We start from the raw sequence: 23,349 nt of genomic DNA, 5'->3' as shown, positions 1-23,349 counted from the left end.
GCCTCTCACTGTTGTGGCCTCTCCCGTTGTGGAGCACAGGCTCCGGATGCGCAGGCTCAGTGGCCACAGCTCACGGGCCCAGCCGCTCCGCGGCATGTGGGATCTTCCCGGACCGGGGCATGAACCCGTGTCCCCTGCATCGGCAGGTGGACTCTCAACCACTGCACCACCAGGGAAGCCCCCAAACTTATTAAGTGGTTTATAATGTCCCTTAAGCTGCTTCATTTTTTTGAAACATATATTGAATTAATTACTTTTAATTCTGTTCAGTGAATTAGATGTTATTAGGTTACAAAGATTTTAACACACAGAAAAGCTGTCCCCAACTCTTTGAGTTAATATTTAATTCTTTAAATTTTCTAAGGTATTTTATGCTAATAATGAAAAATATAAAACTAGGGGACTGAACCTGGTAAAGGCAGGACCAAGAACTTAGGAGGAAATCTTTTAAAAGAATAAGATTGTTCTTCCTCTTAGAGGAAAAGAAGATACTCACAAATGATGGTCTTGGTTTTTCCAGGGAATAATGAAACAAGGTTCTGCACTAAGAATAAATGTTGGGATAGAGTTGCTAGTTCAAGAAAAAGGGAAATAGTTAGGAAATAACATTGAGAAGGTAAACATGGCTCAAGGTCAAGGGAATTAAAGACACTAGTGAGAGTGCAGCTAAAATGGTTGATAAAAGGGTTCTCAGAGTTTAGGAAGATAAAAGAAGGTGTGGGAAAAAACTGATAAACTAGGAGAACAAAGATTGGAGGTCACACTGAGGACAAACTACAGACTCAGTGGGAGTAAGTAAGAGAGGTAGAGGGTAGGTGGCTGTGGGTAGAGAGGGAAACTCACAAGCCAAAATTTTGCAGATGGAGTAATTTCATCTGATGACTGGCTTCAAGGTGTGGCTACATCTGTGGGTTCCTGATATGAGTGAAGCTGAAGATGACTGAAAAAGAGAAGGATGAGAAATTGCGAGGTCAGCGTGCTGAGTTGTTATCATGGATGCTGAAATCATTAGGTTAATGCAGGACAGGAGGATAATTCAAGGCTGACACAGAGTTTCAGAAACACAACTGAGCACAGGCAAGGAAGTCAATGGCCATCCTGGTCAGGGTCAGATTTATGCAAATAGCAAGGCAGGCAGAGTTTGTCTTCAACATTTATCACCTTTGTTCTATAGCATTTTCCCCTAGCTTTGTTCATTTACACTTGAGTAACCTCAGTGTCCTCTTTTTGCCCTCTCACTGTACAGGTTCCCCCTCTGCTGCTGACACATCTAAAATCCCAAATAAGTCCCAAAGCACAAATGGAAAGTTCTCAATTGATATGTCACTTTTCCCCACTTATCTTTGCATTTTGATAGGGCGTGCTAATGACAAATCCTTATCCTGAAAGTGGTTGTTTCAGGACCAGTATCCTACAGAGGTATCTGGAGAGTCATCTAATTCCAGCCAAGGAGAGATGGGCTCTTGCTATCCTGAAAAATCTTTCTCCAATATTGATTCATTGGTTTTTTTATTTATTTTTGGCTGCGTTGGGTCTTCGTTGCTGCGTGCAGCCTTTCTCTAGTTGCAGCGAGCAGGGGCTACTCTTCATTGTGGTGCGCGGACTTCTCACTGGGTGGCTTCTCTTGTTGCAGAGCACAGGCTCTAGGTGCGCAGGCTTCAGTAGTTGTGGCAGGTATGCTCAGTAGTTGTGGCTTGTAGGCTCTAGAGCACAGGCTCAGTAGTTGTGGCGCACAGGCTTTGTTGTTCCACGGCATGTGGGATCTTCCCGGACCAGGGCTCGAACTCATGTCCCCTGCACTGGCAGGCAGATTCTTAACCACTGCACCACCAGCGAAGCCCTTGTTTCTTTGTTTTAACCTAGGACTTTAACCATTCTCCACAAAATGTGAGTTTCTTATGGGTTAGTGTTAGCCAATGCAAAGATATCCACAAAAGAACTCAGTCCTTTGCTTTCCTGACCAGTGCATAAGGCAGGCTAGTGTGCTGTGAGATATTGTTCCCCTCTATCTTCTCCCTATGCCAGAGAAGAATCATCATTTTCAATATACACTGCAATACGAAAAGGTCGAGAAAGCACATTCAATAATGGTAACAGCTGACATTTATTGAGCACCTACTATGTGCCAAGCACTTCATGTATTTTAATTCATTTAACCCTCGAAGCAATCCTTTTAGGTTGGTACCATTATTCTCATTTGGTTGATGAAAAATCTGAGAAGACCTGCTCAAGATCATAGACATGGAAAGTAGCAATACCAGGATTCAAACCCAGGCACTTTGGAAACAGAAGGTACATTTAACCTCTACACATTGTCCCTAAATAAATGTCCAATAGATCTAAATAAAACTTTTAATTTAACAACTTTATTTTTATTTTTCAAAGTATAGTTGATTTACAATATTGTGTTTGTTTCAGGTGTACAGCAAAGTGATTCAGCTATATGTATTTCAGATATTTTCATTTATAGGTTATTACAAAATACTGAGTATAGTTCCCTGTGCTATACAGTATGTCTTTGTTGGTTATCTATTGTATATACAGGTAGTAGTGTGTATATGTTAATCCCAAACTCCTAATTTATCTCCTCCCCAATTTAACTTTTTTTTTTTTTTGCGGTACGCGGGCCTCTCCCGTTGTGGAGCACAGGCTCCGGACGCGCAGGCTCAGCGGCCATGGCTCACGGGCCCAGCCGCTCCGCGGCATGTGGGATCTTCCCGGACCGGGGCACGAACCCGTGTCCCCTGCATCGGCAGGAGGACTCTCAACCACAAGGGACTCTCAACCACAAGGGGCCACAAGGGAAGCCCCAATTTAACATTTTATAAGTTTGTTTTAAACACCTCCATAAATGGCAGAGCTACAATACAATCCAGTCACTCTCTACAGGTTAGATAACAGGATGACAGGGAGCAGCAAGAGTGGAACACAGTGGAGCTTTGTCTCTCCTGCAGCGCCAACCCCAAGCTTGCCTGGGACTCCCTTAGCACTAGGCACGTAGCAGGCCCACTTTTCTGTGCCTTTTAAAAATTATCTGATCAACTAAGAGATGATAATTTGGTCTGTGCTTTACTCTATCTGAATCCCCAATATAATGAAGAACCTTATAATTGTTAACTTATGGCTATAATTTGTTCAGGTGCATTACCACAAAAGGTTCTGGCCTTGGGCGTGCTTCTACACACACACACACACACACACACACACACACACACACACACACACACACACACACACACACACACACACACACACACACACACGCTTATCTTCTAAGCTTCTCATCTTGCTTCGGAAAAAAACTGAATCAAAGTGAGCCTGAAGGTTCATTTTCCGGACCACGAGCGGGGAAGAAGGGGTTTTAACGAAATTGGTTTTTACTCCGTATTTTTGTCACAGATTGGGAGGTACAAACCGCAAGAAAAACTAGTTTCTTGGCATGTCACCAACTCTGGGGTTCATTGATCAATCACACCCAAACTCATTTACTAACTTAAATATATATATCGTGGCAAGGTTCGTTTACATAAAACTTGGACCGAAGCCGCCACAATCTGCGGTAATCTCGTGTGGAGTCATGGCCACCGAGCCCTTCACTTTCCCTCAGGAGCTCCCACGCCTCCCCGGTCCCCAAGGACACCCGGCTGTCCCTCGCGGCTCTGAGTACCCTGGGGAAGGCCTCGAAGGGAGGCCGAAGAGGCCACGGCAAGAAGGGAGGACGGCAGGCGCGGGCACCACCCGGACTTCAGTTCACGACCCCGTTATTCCACGGAAAAATGGAACATTCTGCTCCTTCCGCCAGCAGAGGGGAGGTGGGGAGAATCCTTCGATCTCATCTGGGAGAGACGACGCGGACGCAGCAACCCGAATCCGGGACGCCGGGAACCGCGTTACGGGAATCGCAGCCGCTCGGAGGGCCTCCCCGTCGCCTTCGGGCAGCCGCTGAGCCAATGCCGGCGCGCGTCGGGTCTCGCGGGCGCCAATCAGCTTACAGATCCCAAGTCCGTGGGCGGGGCGTTACGGAGCGCCGCGGGGCGGGGTCAGGGGGCGCGTCGCCCCGCCGCGGGAGGAGGGCCGCGTGCCGCGTCTGCGGGAAGGAGCCGGGAGTGACCCGAGGACGGGGCGAGGAGCCTACAGGCCCGCGGAGCCCCGTTGGGAACGCACGGACGCAGCTGAGCTGGGGCCCGCGGCTGCCGGCCGAAGGGCCCGGCCCAGCCTGGCGCCGAGGGGGACGTGCACTGTGGACACGCGGAGAAGCGAGTCACCGCGGCCTTTAGGTGAGGAGGGGCCGTGGTCGAGTTGAAGGGCCGTGTAGCGGGAGGGGGAGGGCTGCGTCGGGGCGGCCAGGGGACCTGGCACTCCAGGGGGCCACCCTTCTCCGGGAGAGGGGCGCCCCGACAGCGCGCGCCCCAAACTTCTTGTTATCCCAGCCTGGAAATCCCCACATTCCTTCCTCTCCCTGTTCCCACACCTCCGAATTTGATCTCCACAACTTTTAACACACACACACACACACACACACACACACACACACACACACACACACACACACACACACACACACACACACACACACACACACCCTTCTGAACCATACCCCTTTTTGGTTACCAAATCCCCACTTTTTCCCCAGTCCTCTTTCCATCTCCCCTTAAATTCCACTAGTCCCGCACTTGACCCTTCATTTTCAACTCGGAGGTGAATTTTCTTTCCCCAAAGCCATCTTTTCATACTTAAATGGTAACGTTTCAACGTTGCTGAAAGTTCCACCATACTTATATAATTTCCAAGCTAATGTCTCTTTTCTTCTTTTGATCGCTTACATGGCCTGGCCCTAATGAACCCCGCATACCACTGTATCGTAAAGGCGCCGAATTCTGTCTTTTTAAATTCTCTCACCCGCTCCCCCAAGTTTAAAGATGATTCCAAGTAGCAAGGTTCTGTTTTTCAGTATTTTTTCAAACTGAAAAAAAATCACAGCTTAAAAATAAGACCTGCCACTTTTGTTCTTTTCTTTTTTTCTTCAGAAGGAAACCCATTTCGGTTTAATTTGTGTAGTATTGGGCATTTCAGCGATTATACTGCTTTAAAATAATTATTTGTTAGAATGCCAGGATGAATATTCTAAAAGATTGGAGTGTTTGGTTTAGTCAGTGCTGTAAACAAACCCTTTAGACTGTGTGACTGCCAGCTTCAAGTTGGAACAACTCTTAATTTGAAATTACTCAGATCATCGTATGAGCTATTCGCCATTATCATAATTTCTTAAATTCATGTTAATTCCTATTTGGAAGTATTTTTTAACTGTAAGCTGGAATACTACAATGTTAGAACCAACTTGCTATTAAGTTAAATAGTGCTTTCCAAATATTTCTCTTTGGGGACAATTTTGAACACTTGTTTTTAATCACAAGTGGAAGAAAAAATTTACAGGATGGAGAAAGTGTCAGAAAGGGAGGATGAATTTTGTAGTACAACTTTTCTTTCATCCCAATTCCATATTATTGACAACACTTGTTTAATTTTCTCATAGGTAATTTAGAATATTATAAATACACAGCTAATTTAATACATTTTCTTAGGTAATGAAAAATGTGTTCAGTTATTTACGAATTGCCGTGTTTTCAGTTTATTTAAAATTTTTTCAAGGGAATTTGCATTTCAGTTAAACATTAGGGTGGATGTCGATTATCATATACCTGTGAAGTAGGTGTTACAATACCCACTTTATAGAGAAGGAAATTGAAGCTCAGGGTCCCTGTGAAACCTAGATCTATGTAATTGCAAATCCTGTGCTCTCAATCAGTCACTGTGTCATGTTAACACATTTCTCATAGAGGATCCACTGCTACAATTTGGTTTGGGAACTTAAGAACTCCCCAAAACTCTTCTGTAGGGAGGGTTTTTTTCTCCCAGAAGCTATTTCAGAACAGCTTATTTTAATGGGAGTCAGAATTCCCTGGCGCTAATACATTTGCAGCTTGGCTCTTAGAGAAGCATGGAATGTTCTCACAGTCTTCTCCATTTCTTTGATTGCAGAGACATTTTGATCAGAGTTGAAGTTTCTACTGAGCTTTATTATTTTACATAACAAACACTAAGCACTTAGTACTTGCTGTAGGAACGGACAAAGATGCATGAGTCGTCCTTAGGACCTTCAAAGAGTTTACAGAAATTGGGTAGACATTTTGTGAAAAATGACAAGGATGCAAGGCAGTTTTCATTATATGCAGAGTGATACAGAAGATGCTATAGGTATTTAAATTAGGGAGTAACCATTTAAGAGTTGAAAGGATGAAAGGATTTAACAGAGGTCAGCCTTGAAACCTGGGTAAGATTTGGATAAAGGGAAGAATGAAAGGAGCCCATTCCAATAGAGGTATATGTGGAAAGGGTCATAAATAATCAAGGTATAGTAATTATAATAGTCAATATATGTATAATACTTATTTTCTGTCAGTCACTGTTTTGAACACTCTGCTTATATTAATTCATTTAATCTTCATAACCTTATGAAGTAGATCTTACTATTCTCCTTTTATAAAGAAGGAAACCCAGGCATAGAGAGCTTAATTAACTCTCCCAGTGCCACACGGCTATTAAGTGGTAGATCCAGAATTTATACCTAGACAGCCTGGCTTCAGAATCTGAGCTCCTAAGGATGGTAAATATACTACCTCTTCATATAGTATACTTGAGTGACAGTTAACTAGAATAATATGGCCATTCCAGAAGGTCTTTTAAAACCCACTCTTAATTGTCCACTATGTGCTTTAGAGTATGTTAGATTCTCAGGATATCAAGACATATAAACAAAAATTACAATACAGTGTTATGAATCCTGTCAGGGAACTGTATACAAGTGCATTGGGAGCAAAGATGTTTGTGGGGGTTGGGGGGAATTCCACAGAAGAGATGATGTTTCATCTGAGATATAGACAGTGCAGAACAGTTTGGAGAAAGACATTCTAGAGCCAAGGAATAGCATTTGTAGAAGCCCAAACTCTGAAATAGTAAAGTGTGTTAGAGAAAGTCTAGTAGTTTGCTGTGACTTGAGCTTAAAGTCTGTAGGGGTAGCTGGTAGGGCATGATAAAAGGTAAGACCAAATTGTGTATGGCATGGTGAAGTCAAGTAAAATGAAGAGCTTAAATATTTGCTTTGCATTTGGGAAACTACAAAAATAATTTCAGCATAATCTGAGTAGAAACCAGATTGCTCGCTGTTTTCTCTAGAGCTTGAGGGCAAAATCTGAGTAGAGGGTTTTGGGTTTTTTTAGAATAGACTTAAATATTGAAGAAGATAGATTGGGCAGGCACACTGAAACCAAATTTTTAGGTTCTTAAATAGCTGAAATATTTGGCATTATTATTCACCCTTTATAAAAAGCTTTTGAGGAAAAGAGTGACAAGTTTAAAGTATGCTTAGAGAGATTTCATCCATCAATAATAATGTTCAGAATGATTTGGAGGGAAAAAAGAGACTAGAAGCAGTTATAAGTATTGAGGTGAGCAGTGCCTAAATTAGGTTGGTCATGGTGGAGGGTAGAAAAGAAAAAACAAGTGGGAAGGATCATGAAGGAAGACTGAATAAGATTTGTAACTGAGAAAAGCTAGAATGTAATGGATAGGCAAGAGACAATGATGGACCCCATCGTGGTAGGAAATTCAAGAAGGGTGAGTGTTTTTAGATGGGGGGAAAAAAGCACTGTGATTTTTTTTTTTAAGTGCATGCATTTATGTATTTATGTGGGCATGAGTATGTGTATGTATATGTGTACGTTGTTTTTAGACCTGTTAAACTTATTTGAGTCAGAGACAGAATATCCAAGATGATGATACATAACTGAAATTAGAAGAAAGATCTCAGAATATTTGAAATTATTTTGTGTGAAGGTAGTAGTTGAAGTCATACATTTTTGAAGAAGGTGGTATCTTAAAAGAATAGTAGACGCCAAATACTTTTGGGTACATTCATAGCCAGAAGATAAAACCTAGCAGAGAATTCAGTAAAGTAAATAAAGGAAAGAATATAACCACATGATATGGTTACATAGAAACCAAGAGATATGAGAAATTCAGAAAACAGAGATGGTCAACAATGTGAAATGCTTCAGAAATGCTTGTGGTATTGTCACAATGGCTACAATCTCTTTTTTATTCTATCTAGTATATCTTAGTGAGATTTAATGAGAAGTGTTAGCCAATTGACATGAGTAAGAAAGCTACATCTCTTGAAACGTGGCTATAGTATAGATTATTGTTTTAAAGCTGAATGTATACGTATCCATAGCAAGAGCTTCATTCCTTTCAGCACAATAAATCTGTTGCCCTGTTAAAATTTGAATATTCAGCCTCCAAATTTTCATTTGCTCTTGATCCAAATTAATCAGTTTCACCCTTTGCTCTAAGGTAGATTAGTTTTATCATTACTTCTGAATAATGCATTTCATACTGGTCTTCTGCACAATCTGTTTTTGTTTGGGTGTTCTGTTGTATGTGTTCCCCTACGCACTCCCCCTAACACAAAGTGTTTCAGACAGCACAGCTCTGGTTTGTAGACTGGCATGCTCTGAGATTTTGCCATTGGTAATCTACAGTTATAGAGTCAAAGATGGTGTATAGTTCACGTGTATGCTACTCTCTCTGTCCAGAAAACCTTTACGCTTATTTCATGATGGGCTGTCCTGGACCCTGTCTGAATTGGGTATTCTTTTTACTCCTGTAGCACCCTGTACATATTCCACCTCTCTAAACTGAACTTCTTAAGGGCAAGAACTGTTTATTTGGCTTAAACTTTATTTGTAATGTTTTATTTCTTAAGCTATGGTGAGAACGTGGATGGTCATCCAAGTACTCTTTAAACCTTTTCATAGATCTCAGACAGTCAAAGATAATTTGTAAAAGACCTGCTCTAACTATAAGGTCATAAGCATACTCTGTATTTTCTTCTAGTAGTCCTACAATTGTACTTTTACATTTATGTCCTTAATCAATCTGGAGTGTATGTATCTGTGATGAAGTAGGGCTCTTTATTTTTTTGCTTGTGAAGACAGTTGTCGCAATACTATTTATTAAATAGTCCTTTATTTCCCCAGTGATACCAGTAGCTTTTTTTTCCATAAGATATTAAATTCTTATATATACTTGGGTCTGTTTCTGTACTTTTTGTTTTGTACTTGATTTAATTTTCTATTCCTATGCCAATGCCATGTTTTAATTACTATAACTTGATAGTATATCTTAATAGATGGTACATCAAGTATTCTGTTTTTTCTTTTTGAAAATTGGCTTTGGGCCATTTTCTAATATTTTATGTGAAATTTTAAATTGGTTTGTAAAGTAAACCACTTTGCAATTTAGATTAAAATTGTATTGCATTGATATATAAATTTGTGAAGAACTGATATCTCTCCCTCTCTCTCCCTCTCTCCCTCTCTCCCTCTCTCCCTCTCTCCCTCTCTCTCTATATATATATATTTGTTCCATGATATTTAAGTCTTACTAATGAACTTTTTAGTAAAGTTTTATAGTTTTCTCCATAAACTATTTGCATTGTTCTGATTTAATTGTTTTTCCTAGATATAGTTTAGTTTTTGATGCTATTGTCAATAGGATTTTTTTCTATTACATTTTCTAACTGGTTATTGCTGAGAGAGGGGTTTTTTGGTGATCTTTTGTTCAGCTGTTATGTTAAACTCTCAGTGGTTCTAATAGTTTGTTATTTGATTCTTTTTGTTTTCATATCATCTACAAGTTTTTCTTTTTCCATTTTTGTATCTTGTTTTTTGTTTATTATATTTTTGTTTAAGCCTTCTAGAACAATGTTGAATAAGTGATGACATCAAGCATCTTGTTTGAATCCTGACCTTAATAGGAATGCCTCTAATTTTTATCTTTAAATATGATGTTTACTATAGGTTTCTGATAAAGTACTGTGGCAGCAACACCAAGAGCTGCACTGATAACAGCTGTTAGCATTTACTGAGTATGTAGTATGCAGCAGATGTATACTACACTGCACTAGGTGTATACTGACTTATTTAATCTTTTTTTTTTAACATCTTTGTTGGAGTATAATTGCTTTACAATGGTGTGTTAGTTTCTGCTTTATAACAAAGTGAATCAGCTATACATATACATATATCCCCATATCTCCTCCCTCTTGTGTCTCCCTCCCACCCTCCCTATCCCACCCCTCTAGGTGGTCACAAAGCACCGAGCTGATCTCCCTATGCTATGTGGCTGCTTCCCACTAGCTATCTGTTTTACATTTGGTAGTGTATATATGTCCATGCCACTCTCTCGCTTTGTCCCAGCTTACCCTCTCCCCTCCCCTGACTTTTTTTTTTTTTTTTTTTGCGGTGCGCGGGCTTCTCACTGTTGTGGCCTCTCCCGTGGTGGAGCACAGGCTCCAGATGTGCAGGCTCAGTGGCCATGGCTCACGGGCCCAGCCACTCCGCGGCATGTGGGATCTTCCCAGACTGGGGCTCGAACCCGTGTCCCGTGCATCGGCAGGTGGACTCTCAACCACTGCGCCACCAGGGAAGCCCCCCTCTGCCTTATTTAATCTTGACAGAAGTCCTACGAAAGTAGGTCGTGGGGTTATCCTTATTTTACAGATAAGGAAAACGAAAATTAGGGATATTAAATAAATTGCCTAAGATATTTTACAAAAAATAGAGGAGCTGGGATTGAATACAGGCAGTCTGATTACAGAGTCCATCCTCTTATCTACTTCATGAATATAAAGATGGTCTCTTTCAGTCTAGTTTTCTAATACTTTGTTGTTATTTAAAAATTGTAGCTGAACAGTTGTTGAATATTATCAGATGCTTTTCAAGCATCTAGTGGAATGATTGTGTTATTTTTGTCTTTAATCTATTAGAAAATATAGTGGATAACATTGGTATCTTTTCTCATGTTGAACCATACTTGTATTTTTAGGCAAAATACTTGTTAGTATTTATGGCTTTTTTTTTCTTTTAAATACATTGCTAGAACAAATTTGCAAATGCTTTATTTAGGTTTTTTCACACCAATTCATAATAGTTTGACAATAGTTTTCTTGTGTAATCCTTGTTTGATTTGTTATCCAAATGACTCTGCAACTTCTGGCCGAAACGGGGAAACAAGGATAAGGTTTACCCTCATGTCTGAAACAACCATAAAACAGAAAAAATACATAAAACAGTGATAATCAAGACACTGGACACTGGATGATGAAAGGCAATGATCTTGTGAGATGGGAAACAAATGAGGTAGATCCTATGATTGAACTAGCGTACTACCTTGAGAGAGTTTCCAAACCATGTCAGAGGTTGGGGAAATCTAGGCTAAGCTCAGTGGATACTCTTTGAAGAGTACTGGAGAATACTGGAGAGAATACTGGAGAGAATACTGGAGAATCTTGAAACTCTTGAAACAACAGAATTCTTGAAAGCTTCAGAGTCCCCTTCAGTTATTTAGCTGAGTGCATGCATATAAAGAAACTACCGAGACTTCCCTGGCAGTCTAGTGATTGAGACTCCACACTTCCACTGCATCAGGTGTGGGTTCGATCCCTGTTCAGGGAACTAAGATCCCACATGCTATGAGGCGCAGCCAAAACAAAGCAAACAAAAAAACAACAACAAAAAAGAAACTGCTGAGAAAGAAGCTCATGAAAGGATTAGAGGTAACAGTGCTTAATGATTCCACAGGGTTAGTTAGGAATTGTGCCTGTCCTCACCAGCCAGATTGGAAACCATCTTGATTCATGAGACATTGGATAGAGTACACAGAAGGGTCTTGTGTCAGTAGTAGGGAATAATTAGTCCCAGAATAAGCACTGCTCCAATCCCACCCAACTTATCTTTAAAAGCAAGACCTGAAAGGATCAGATTGTTTTCAAGTAAGTTAACTTTGTCCTGGAACAGGACAGTATTCTGTGTTCAAGAATCTTTAATAGGAATACAGAAGTATCCAACACGCAACAAGGTAAAATTCACAGTGTCTGACATTTAATCAAAAATTACCAGGTATGCAAAGAAGCATGAAAATATATGTATTAGAGAAAATTCAGTTAATCAAAACTAACCGAAAGCTGACACATATTATAATTATCAAAGACACTAAAGCAGTTGCCATAACTGTGTTCTATATGTTCAAAAAGTAGAGTTATGGAAGATATGAAAAAGACCCAAATTAAACTGTGCTAGGTATGATTTTAGATACTAGAAATATAGCAAGGAGCAAAACATACAAAATTTCCTACTTCATCTGCTCACATTCTATTTTGGGGACACCAACAGTGTATTAGTTTCCTAGGGCTGCTATAACAGAGTACCACAAACTTAAAACAAATTTATTCTTTTAAGTTTCTGGAGACCAAAAGTCCTTCTGAGACTCTGGATAGAATCCTTTGCCTCTTCATAACTTCTGGTAGTAGCTGATAGTCCTTGACATACCTTGGCTTACAGCTGCATCATTCTAATCTCTGCCTCTGTTGTCACATGGCATTCTTCCTGTGTATTTCTGTCTTATAGCAGACACCAGTCATATAGTAGTAGGGCCCCACCCTACTCCAGTATGACATCTTTTTCTTTTTTTTTTTTTTAATAAATTTATTTATTTATTTATTTTTGGCTGCATTGGGTCTTTGTTGCTGTGCGCAGGCTTTCTCTAGTTGTTGTGAGCAGGGGTACTCTTCGTTGTGGTGCACGGGCTTCTCATTGGGGTGGCTTTTCTTGTTGTGGAGCATGGGCTCTACACGCGGGCTTCAGTGGTTGTGGCTTGTGGGCTCAGTAGTTGTGGAGCGCAGGCTCAGCAGTTGTGGCACACAGCCTTAGTTCCTCCACGGCATGTGGGATCTTCCCAGACCAGGGCTTAAACCCGTGTCCCCTGCATTGATAGGTGGATTCTTAACCACTGTGCCACCAGGGAAGCCCCCCAGTATGACATCTTAACATCTGATTACATCTGTAACAGATTTATTTCCAAACAGGGTCACATTTTGAGGTACTGGGGGTTAGGACTTCAACATATCTTTTGCGGGGACACAACTCAACCCATAACAGACTATAAGCAAAATAAGTTAATTAAATAGTATTTTAGAACAGGGATTGGCAAACAATGGTCTGCAGACTAAATCCAGCATGCATTCCCTTTTTATAAATAAAGTTTTATTGGAACTCAGCCATGCCAGTTTGTTTACATACTGTCACTGACTGCTTTTGCACTCCAAAAACAGAGTTTACTAGTTAGTTGCCACAGAGACCTGAAGGCCCACAAAGCCTAAAATATTTATTATCTGGCCCTTTACAAGAAATGTTTGCCAGCCTATTTTAGAAGGTTAAGTGCTAGTGAGAAAAAATAGGAAAGGGAGGATATGCAATATAGGCTAGTCAGAAAAGACTTGTATGAGAAGGTGAATTTGAGCAAAGACTACAAGGAATTTATCTTTATGTACTGACTTAGAAAGATGTCCAATACGTAGTGTTAAGGGAAAAAAAGTTACAGAACATTTTTGTGATCCCATTTTTGTAGACTGATAAAGTATATATTTATACAATATAAAGTTATACACATAGAAACTTTCGTAAGATTATACACCAAATTGTTCACAGTTACCTTGATGGGATTATAGGGGATTTTCACATGACATATTGTCAATTCCTGTTCATTTGAAAGTTTTAAAATAATTATGTATTTTCTTTGCATTTAAAAATATCCTTGTTATAGATTAAATTTCTTATATGTTATTAAATTATATCAAAGGTTTAACGTGTGTGAAACAATAGTGGGGGATTCAATTCCTTATCTGAGTTTGAAGTTATCTTGTTACATTTCAAAGAGGAATGACCTCTCCTTATGCTAGAATTTAACCTAATACCGAGCAGATTTTAAAGTGAATTTTTACGTCTGTGTGCATATAATAATTTGGCAGTTGAGGAGTCAGTAGCCTTAACTTACTGCTAGTGTAAGACAAAAGGTATGATTTTGTGTAAGATTTGCTTTAACTGCTTTTGTCAGATTCAACAAAATGTTCCTTTCACATGTCTGTGACATACATGGATATCAAGGAGGTTTGGATTAAGCATGAGGGAGCCAATAATGTTTCCAATCACGTAGCAGAGCTACACTAGGATACTTGAATACTCTTATACAAGTGTTTATGGGAGTGCTTTATACTGAAACTCAGAAGATATCTAAAATGAGATGCTTTCTCAAAACCTGAAAGACCAGTAGGTGGCAGGAATTTAAGTACACATATAAAATATATTGTCAAAACCGTCTTTCTAAACAAGACTCTCCTCTCTACAGTGAGACCCAATGAAAAGAGTAAGAGTATGATATTTAGAAGCAGAAGACTTAGTTTCAAATCCCTGCTCTAGTTTCAGATCCCTGCTCTTTCACTTACTAATTTTGTGATTTGGGTAAGTACCTTACCCTGTCTGAATTTTTGTTTTTTCTTTTGTAAAGTTCCAATAATTAATCCCTGCCTTTCCAAACCCAAGAATGTACAATTCCAAGAGTGAACCCTAAAGTAAGCTAGAGATTTTAGGTGACTATAGTGTGTCAATGTAGGTTCATCCTTGGTGAAATGTACCATTCTGGTGAGAAGTGATGTTAATAATGCAAGAGGCTATATATGTGTGGGGACAGAGGGTCTGTGGGAAATCTCCTTACCTTCCTTTCAATTTTGTTGTAAACTTAAAACTACTGTAAAAAAAAAAAAAAACCTTTAAAAAAATAATAAAATAATGATCCCTACCCTATCCACCTGCTTCTCTAGGATATTAGGAGAATCAAGTGAAATAATTTACATGAAAGCAGTTTGTGTAATGTGAAATAGTATACAAGTATTAGTTATTATGAATTCATGATTAGTACTAATGGAATAGAACAGAGTTGGATAACTTTTTAAATAATTAATTTGATAATCAGTTAATGTAGGCATGACTGACTTTTTGCGAATTTATCCATAATAACACTACTGTGTATGACATGATGTAAAAGGTACCATGTTGAAATTTCCCCATCCTGATCCCTGCTCAGCTTATTTATTCAACAAATATTACTTTGCCTTCTATTTGGCAGTCGTAATTCACCTACTATTCTATAGTTATAGTAGTACTGTTTCTATAGTAATAAAGTTTATACTGACAGTCTTCCTCACATGCAGTGTAAATCTAAATTTATTATTCTTTTTCATTCTATCCTAATTTTTTATCAAATTAAAAGGGAAAAAACTCAAAAATCACAATCCATAGGAATAAAAATAATTTATAAAGGGTTAAACTATTAAATATTTATCAATTAAACTCCACTACTTTTTCTCCCACTTAAAACATCCATGGAAATTAAAGTAAGAATGAACAGCTATAAGGATAGCTTTGGATTTGTTCTAATTTTTTAGCTAAATCATCCATAAACTTTGTTACTTTAACATTAATAGTAGTGAATTATTTATGATGCACCTTATGCCTCCTTTCAACACATTACCATATTGAAACCACCATAGTTGAGGAATTGCTGTTGTAGAACAACTGCTCAGTTCTTGAAAAAATCCTTTCCTGTATCTGTGGTTAGTGGTCATGTTTTGGCTTCATAGAACCTTCCAAAATAACATGCAAATTTCAAGGAAAATCAATATATACAGTATGTGCTTATAATATATGCATAGAATATTCTGCAAGAGAGGAGAAAGGATAGTGCTAATAATAGAATTTTAAATTGATTATTTGCTGTCAACAGAATGAAAGGGGAAAAATAAGCAGAGTACTATCAATTCAATCAATTTTAAAACAAGATAAGCCCCCAAATGAAGTGGACTGTATTGCATATAATATTTTAGATAGTATCAATACTATTGTGTCTCCATCTCTTAGGTTTGGACTATGATATCAAGTTCCTTAATAGATGTTCCTTTATCACATTTCAATGACAATCCTTTAAAAATTAGGAAACATTACTTTCTAACTGTTAAAATGCGAAACGTACCTTTGCCTGTTTTCCTTTTACTTGTGTTTCATGGCACTGCTCACATAAATCTAATTGCTTTGAAGTAATCATAAATACTTTCATGGGACTTCTTGTTTCAGAGTTTTGTTATAAGACTATAGTACATAAATAGAAAGATTGCCAGTTTTCAGAACTATAAAGAAACCTCTCTACAGTGTGAACAAGGTACTTGGTAAGGTAGGTGGTCAGGATGACATGACCACATACCACTCTACCAACATGCTCAGATATTTCTCTGTTCTGTTGTTTTGATGAACAGTTGAATGATGTGGTAGATTTTTCGACTCTGGGACTATTTAAAGTTGGGAAGTAAGGAATAAAATAGGTGGAGGAAAATGCATCCTGCACCTTAGTTCTTTTATAGCTTTACCTGAGACAGTCTAAGCAAATCATTATCAAATTATTTTGTTATAGAGTGACTGTTACCTGGTTAGGGAGTATAAAAGTATTTATATTTTGTAAAATAATACTATGTTTCAAGTGTAGTACTATGAAGCCCTCATCAAGAAGTTAGTAGTTTTATCTTGGAGAGATACACATTAAGTACTTTTTATTTAAATTATATTTATTTTCTATTTTCTAAGTACTGAAGCCACAGGGTACAACATTGGAAAAGGTATAAAGAGCACACTGTAGAATCTCCCTCCCGCTCTAGTGTCTCAAACAGCCAGTATTTGAATTTTTATCCTTCTAGAGATGTTTTATGCACATATAAGGAAATGAGTATATGTTTTGCCTTTTTTGTTGTGTTTTTGCCCATAAATAACAAATACACTGTTGTGTACCGTAGCAATGTATTTTAGATATGATTCTATATCTGTACATTTTTTTAATGACTACATGTATACTGTGTTTGGATATGCCATAATTTACCTAGTCCCTTATTCATGAACATTTAGGTTGCTTCAGCCTTTTACTATTAAAAAGAATGCTGTAGGGCTTCCCTGGTGGCGCAGTGGTTGAGAGTCCGCCTGCCGACGCAGGGGACACGGGTTCGTGCCCCGATCCGGGAAGATCCCACATGCCGCGGAGCGGCTGGGCCTGTGAGCCATGGCCGCTGAGCCTGCGCGTCCGGAGCCTGTGCTCCGCAACGGGAGAGGCCACAACAGTGAGAGGCCCACATACCGCAAAAGAAAAAAAAAAAAAAGAATGCTGTAGTGAATAACCTTGTACATGTGTTGTTTTGCTCATATTCATAGGATAACATACTAGAAGTAGAATCATTAGATTCAAACGTACATGTACTTTAATTTTGACTGATAGTGCAAAATTGGCCATACACCTTGTCTGGGTAGGGTTTTTGTTTTTAATTGAGGTCTCATTTACAAACAATAAAATTCATAGTTTTAGGTGTACAATTTGATGGGAAGGTTATGCCAGTTTATAACTGGCAGTGTATGAGAATGCCTTTATGTCATATTCTCATAACACTGTTGGTAACTTTTTAGTTTTTATATTTTTGCCAGTATTCAAGGTGAGAATGATATTGCAGTAGTTTTGTTTGTTTTATTATTTTTACTAACTACGACTTACATACAATAAAGTTCACAAATCATAAGTGTACGGCTCATGTTCAGTATCCCAGAATGCTCCCTTCTGTCCTCCCACCACCTTCCCTCCAAAAGAGAACCACTGTTCTGACCTATCCCCATAGATTAAGTTAGCCTGTTTTTGAACTTCATATAATTGTCAGTGTCAATGCTGAGGCTTATCATGTGCTTTTAACTTGGTAAAGAACTGCCACATTGTTTTCCAAAGTGTATCATCTTGCATTCCTATCTGGGTTGTTTTAATTTGTATCTCACTATGAGTGAGGTTGAAAGTATCATTTCATATGTTTGAGTTACTTGTATTTCCTTCTCTATAAACTGCCTGTTCAGCTCATCTTACCTGTTTTCTTCTAAAAAGGCAAGATGAGGTGTTGGAATTTTTTTAGTGATTTGTAGGCATTCTTCATATGTCAGGAGATATTTTTGGTCAGGCTATGAATTACAAAAAACTCTTTCCCCCATTTTGTCGATTATCTTTTGAAGTTGCTAATGCTGGGTTTTGCCATGTAGAATTTTGTCTCTCTGAAGCTCTCAGTCTCACAGAGTATTTACTAATAGTGCAAGACTTCATAATACGGAAACAGAATTGCTCTTTTAATTAACCTTAAAGTATAAATTGTTTCCCAGTAATATTTTATGTAGCCATAACTTTAGTGGGAATAAAGAAAAATATTCTGAAGACTTCAACTTGTTTTCTGCATTCTCATAAGAATTTTACCACCTTTTAGAAAACAGCTATACAGTGGAAACAAAAGAGCTTTAGAAATTGTGTCTGAATTTATTATGTGTAGTAAGAGTAAAAATATTTAAAATAATATTACATGTGTCTTTTACAGAAATATCTATGCAAGATGTTGACATTGCAAACTTGGATAGTGCAAGCCTTGTTTATTTTCCTCACCACTGAATCTGTAGGTAAGGTTCATGAAATATCCTACCTCCCAACCCCACAAATTAGGTTTGTGTATTTTTGTATAATTACATAACTAAGCTCATGTTGAATAATTAATTATGCTTATATATTTATTCTTTCTAGGATCATTATTGAGAGAATGATGTTGTCTTAAAAATGAATTTAAGAAGTAAAAAATACTCTTGATAAATTATAATTTGTATAATTTGAGTTGAAACACTCAATTACTCAGTAATCTTAAATCCTGTTTAGCTATACTAACAGTAACTTTAACGTAGAGAAGGAAAAAAGGGTTTATTTTGTTTGTTTTTATAAATAAAGAAATAGGAAATTTGTTAACTTTTAGCACTTCACTCCAAAGGTGTCACTGAGCAGCAGTGTGATTGTGATAACAGAAAAAAGAGGTCACCTAGAGCAATACTGCTCATACTAGACCACAGCCTGTCTGAGAACTGGTTGTTTTTGGTCCACAATGAGATGAGTACAGAAATTAAGAATAAATGTTTAGAAACTCTTTTAACAATTTGACAGAGCCGTGACATCCAAGCATGTGATCAGTGGACTTGTCCCATTGAACATTAATATAAAACAAAAGTATAAGTTTGTGAAAGATTGGGAGAAGAAAACCTAAACTGATCCTTCACCACAGATAGTTTGAGAAGCACTACTCTAAGTCAAACCCTCTTCAAGTTCAAGAATGCAGCCTCTTTTTAAACAGTTGAAATGATACAAACCTTATGTTGAAATTTTTCCTTATTTAAGTCTTTCCTTAGTCTTGAACCCAAATTTTCTTCCTTGTAACTTTTTCTCATTAATCCTAGAAATCCTTCTATAGTAGGCCCACATTCCTTTCCCATGTTCAACTCTTCAAGTATTGAAGGACTGCTTTCCTGTGTCTGTAACCCCTCTCTTCCCCAAACTAAATTTACCTAATTATTCTTTTATAGGACTTGGCTTCCAATCTATATGTGCTGATTACCCTCCTGACTCTTCTCTTAGTTTCCCATATCACATTTAAAATATAATACCATCCCACCTCTCCTACTTACCAACTATGAAACTTTAGCCATTCACTTAATCTGTGTCTCAGTTTCCTGATCTGTAAGATGGGGATAATAATGGTCCCTAACTCCTAGGGTTATTGTGAGAATTAAATGAGTTAATACACAGAAGGCATTTGAGCAGTGCCTGGCCCACAGTAAGAATTATAAAAAGGATAGTAATAATGTATTATTATTTTATATATTTATTATTTTATTATTATTATTGAATAAAATGCACTTAAGAAAAAAATAAATGTATCAGAATTAGACATGGTCTGAATATAGTGATTTTATTACTTACTTTGATCTGAACATCATTTTTATTAAAGCAACATAGTTTTTTGCCCACTAAGATACACCATAGTTTCATGTTAAGCTACCTACCAGTCAGTGAAAATTCTCACATCTTTTTTTTTTTAACTTGATTTATTTTTGGCTGCATTGGGTGTTTGTCGCTGCACGCGGGCTTTCTCTAGTTGCAGCAAGCGGGGGCTACTCTTCGTTGCGGTGCGTGGGCTTCTCATTGCGGTGGCTTCTCTTGTTGCGGAGCACGGGCTCTAGGCACACAGGCTTCAGTAGCTGTGGCACACAGGCTCAGTAGCTGTGGCTCACAGGCTCTAGAGCACAGGCTCAGTAGTTGTGGTGCACGGGCGTAGTTGCTCCACAGCATGTGGGATCTTCCCGGACCAGGGCTCCACAGCATGTGGGATCTTCCCGGACCCGTGTCCCCTGCGTTGGCAGGCGGATTCTTAACCACTGCACCATCAGGGAAGCCCTCTCAGATCATTTTCACATGAGTTACCTTTTAAGCCATTTCTCCCTCATATATTTATTTCTTATTAACCTAATTAGGAGATAATTTTCTCTCTTGCAAAATCCATTAGCCTATCAGTCTAATCTTTCAACATAATTTTGAATCCTAATGTTATCATCCAAATTGTTGGCAATCCATTATAGTCTTGTCCCTTGCTGATTTGATAAATATGTGTGTGTGTCTCTCTCTCTGTTTTTCCCCAAGTTGTTGATAAAAATGTTGAAAATAACAGGACTACATTATCTATTACTGCCACACAGATTACTCTAAAACTTCATGCCTTAAAATGACATTACTTATTATTTCTCATGGTTTATGTGGGTCAGGAATACAGACAGGCACAGTCAGACTGATTCTTTGCTCTGATATCTGGGGCCTCAGCTAAAATATTCAAAGATTGGGGGCTGGAATCATCTGAAGGCTCATTTACTTATATGTCTGATATTGATGCTGGCTGTAGACTGAGGGCTTTGCTGGGGCGCTTGGCCAGAACACCACACGTGGTCTCCACGTGCCCTTGGCTTCCTTGCATGTGGCTGGGTTCCAAGGGCAAATGTCCCAAGAGGAAAAGAGAGCTAGTCAGAAGTTGTATTTTTTTGATGATCTAGCCTTGGAAGTCACTTAGCACACTCTGTTGGCTGGAGCAGGCATAAGCACCCTTACAGATCTGAGGACAGGAGGGGAATACAGACCCCATTCTTTGTAGAAGGAGTATCAGTCACTTTGTAAGCTGAGCATGTTCAATGGGATACATATATAGGTATGACCTTCGTTGGAAAATACAGTCTGCCCCAAGGACTGAGGGCAGGCACTTCAGCTTACTACTTAAGTCTCCCTCTCATTGACATTTTTAGTCAGTGATTTTTTTATGTATGAGTAATTAACCAATTAAAAATCTATTAGTTTGAAGCTATGAAATTTCTGTTTTGTAGATCAAGAATAGCTAAATATCAGCAGTTTCATAATGTTCATTCTAATATCTGTTTTGTTTTTGTTTTTTTTATAAATTTATTTATTTTATTTTTGACCTCATTGGGTCTTCATTGCTGCGCGCGGGCTTTCTCTAGTTGCAGCGAGTGGGGGCTACTCTTCATTGCAGTGCATGGGCTTCTCATTGTGGTGGCTTCTCTTGTTGTGGAGCACGGGCTCTAAGGTGCACGGGCTTCAGTAGTTGTGGCACATGGGCTCTAGAGCGCAGGCTTAGTAGTTGTGGCACACGGGCTTAGTTGCTCCACGACATGTGGGATCTTCCCGGACTAGGGCTCGAACCCGTGTCCCTTGCAGTGGCAGGCAGATTCTTAACCACTGCGCCACCAGGAAAGCCCCTAATATCTGTTATAGTATATTCTAATCCACAGTTCTTCATCTTGTCTACATGAATATCCCAACTAACTTTATTAAATACCTTTATTTAAATTAAAATACTCTTTTTAAAATTTGATCTCAAGTAGGCTAGTAGTCCTATAAAAATGAGTTTAGTTTGGTATGGGGTGGTTTTAGTGAGCCTGTGTTTCACTTTGAAAACTGGAACATTTGCCCATTTCTAGTATTTCTCTTATTCTATGTGATTAAAAATTGTTATTTAGTCTCTGGTTATGTCTTAATGTTCTTTAGTACTCTGAAGTATATATTTCATAGGTACTGTTCCCTCTAAATATTATAGAGAAATTAAAACAGGAATGATTTTACCAAGGAGTAAAGTAAGGTCAAGGGAGTTTTAAGGACTGGCTCAGTATCACAAGGTAACTTATTAGTATGCCACAGATAGAAATTTAGAGTAGTTTGTGCACTGGGACTTGCCATAGACATGTATAAATAATGGCAAGGTCATGTAAATAGGCCACATCATAGGTTTTGAAACAAAGAAATAAACATTCTGACTCTGGGCCTTATGGGTTTTATGAGACATATGGAATAAGAAGATAATTGTTTAGCTTTTTAAAGTAGTTTTATCCTTTGTGCAGTCTAACTTGGGACCAAGTTGGGAATTGAAAGAATCTGCCTGGTACTTGAGGTTGACTCGGTAAAAGTATCTCAGTGTTCTTTATAAAATAAAGGGTTGAAGTAAATGATCTCCAAGGTTTTTCTCAGTTTCGTAATTCTCTGATTCTGTATGTCTTCTACCTTAACCGCTAGAACCAGTCACCTCTAAGAGACCCTTCCAGACCCCATCAATGTGACTAGATTACTTGTGTCTGGAGAGTAGTAGTAATGATGATAGGGTACCATTTATTGGAGGCCTGTTGAATACCAGGCATTGTAGTAGGTTCTTTACATAACTAATTTCTAATCTCAAAAATCTTTTCAAGATAGCCATTATTAGGGAGGGTGGGGGGGAGGGAGACGCAAGAGGGAAGAGATATGAGAACATATGTGTATGTATAACTGATTCACTTTGTTATAAAGCAGAAACTAACACGCCATTGTAAAGCAATTTACTCCAATAAAGATGTTAAAAATAAATAAATAAAAATAAATTTTAAAAAAAGATAGCATTATTAACTTCATTTTCCAAGTGAAGAAATTGAAGCTCAGATAGAACTTCAAATCCCATTGGTAAATGACATTCACCAGAGAAAGCTGCCTTAAGTTTCTGGACAGTGAGAATAGAGAAAGAGAATAGAATCATGCCAAATATTTGAGAATTTTATTTTGATCGTACTAGATAGCCATTAAATAATTTAAAATAGGGAAATGGCATATTCATTTTTGAACAGTAACTCTGGCAGCTGTATGTAAGATAAACTAGAAGGAGATCAGACTGTGGTATAATATGATGGCCTAAGCACCAGCAGCCAAAATAGGGTTGATGAGAAGAGGTTGATATACATACTAAGAATACAGAAGACTCAGGGGAGGAGGCTAATTAGAGAGAGGGGACTACAAGGTTATCCAGCCTAGATGGCTGGATGGGAGTGGTGTTGTTAGCAGAGGTAGAGAAATAAGAATAAGAAAGAATAAATTTGGAAGGGACTATGATGCATATAGCTTTAGACATGTTCATTTTAAAGTACTTACAGAATATCT

The 23,349-nt window shown here is 38.5% G+C and overlaps 1 protein-coding gene across 1 annotated transcript in view; it reads left to right on the top strand.

Moving 5' to 3' along the window:
• Positions 1-4,077: 4,077 nt before the first annotated feature.
• The window catches only part of IL6ST (interleukin 6 cytokine family signal transducer), a 49,364-nt gene continuing 30,092 nt past the window's right edge, over positions 4,078-23,349 (top strand). Inside the window, exons 1-2 of the mRNA XM_082651457.1 lie at positions 4,078-4,277; positions 18,389-18,467. Of these exons, the coding sequence (XP_082507583.1) occupies positions 18,404-18,467 (64 nt within the window). The 5' untranslated portion in view covers positions 4,078-4,277; positions 18,389-18,403. The remainder of the gene's footprint in view (positions 4,278-18,388; positions 18,468-23,349) is intronic.

Source organism: Grampus griseus, assembly GCF_964374135.1.
Source record: "Grampus griseus genome assembly, chromosome: 3".
Classification (NCBI taxonomy): Eukaryota; Metazoa; Chordata; class Mammalia; order Artiodactyla; family Delphinidae; genus Grampus; species Grampus griseus.
The sequence above is the reverse complement of the archived record's forward strand: the minus strand, read 5'-3'. Positions and strand labels throughout refer to the sequence as shown.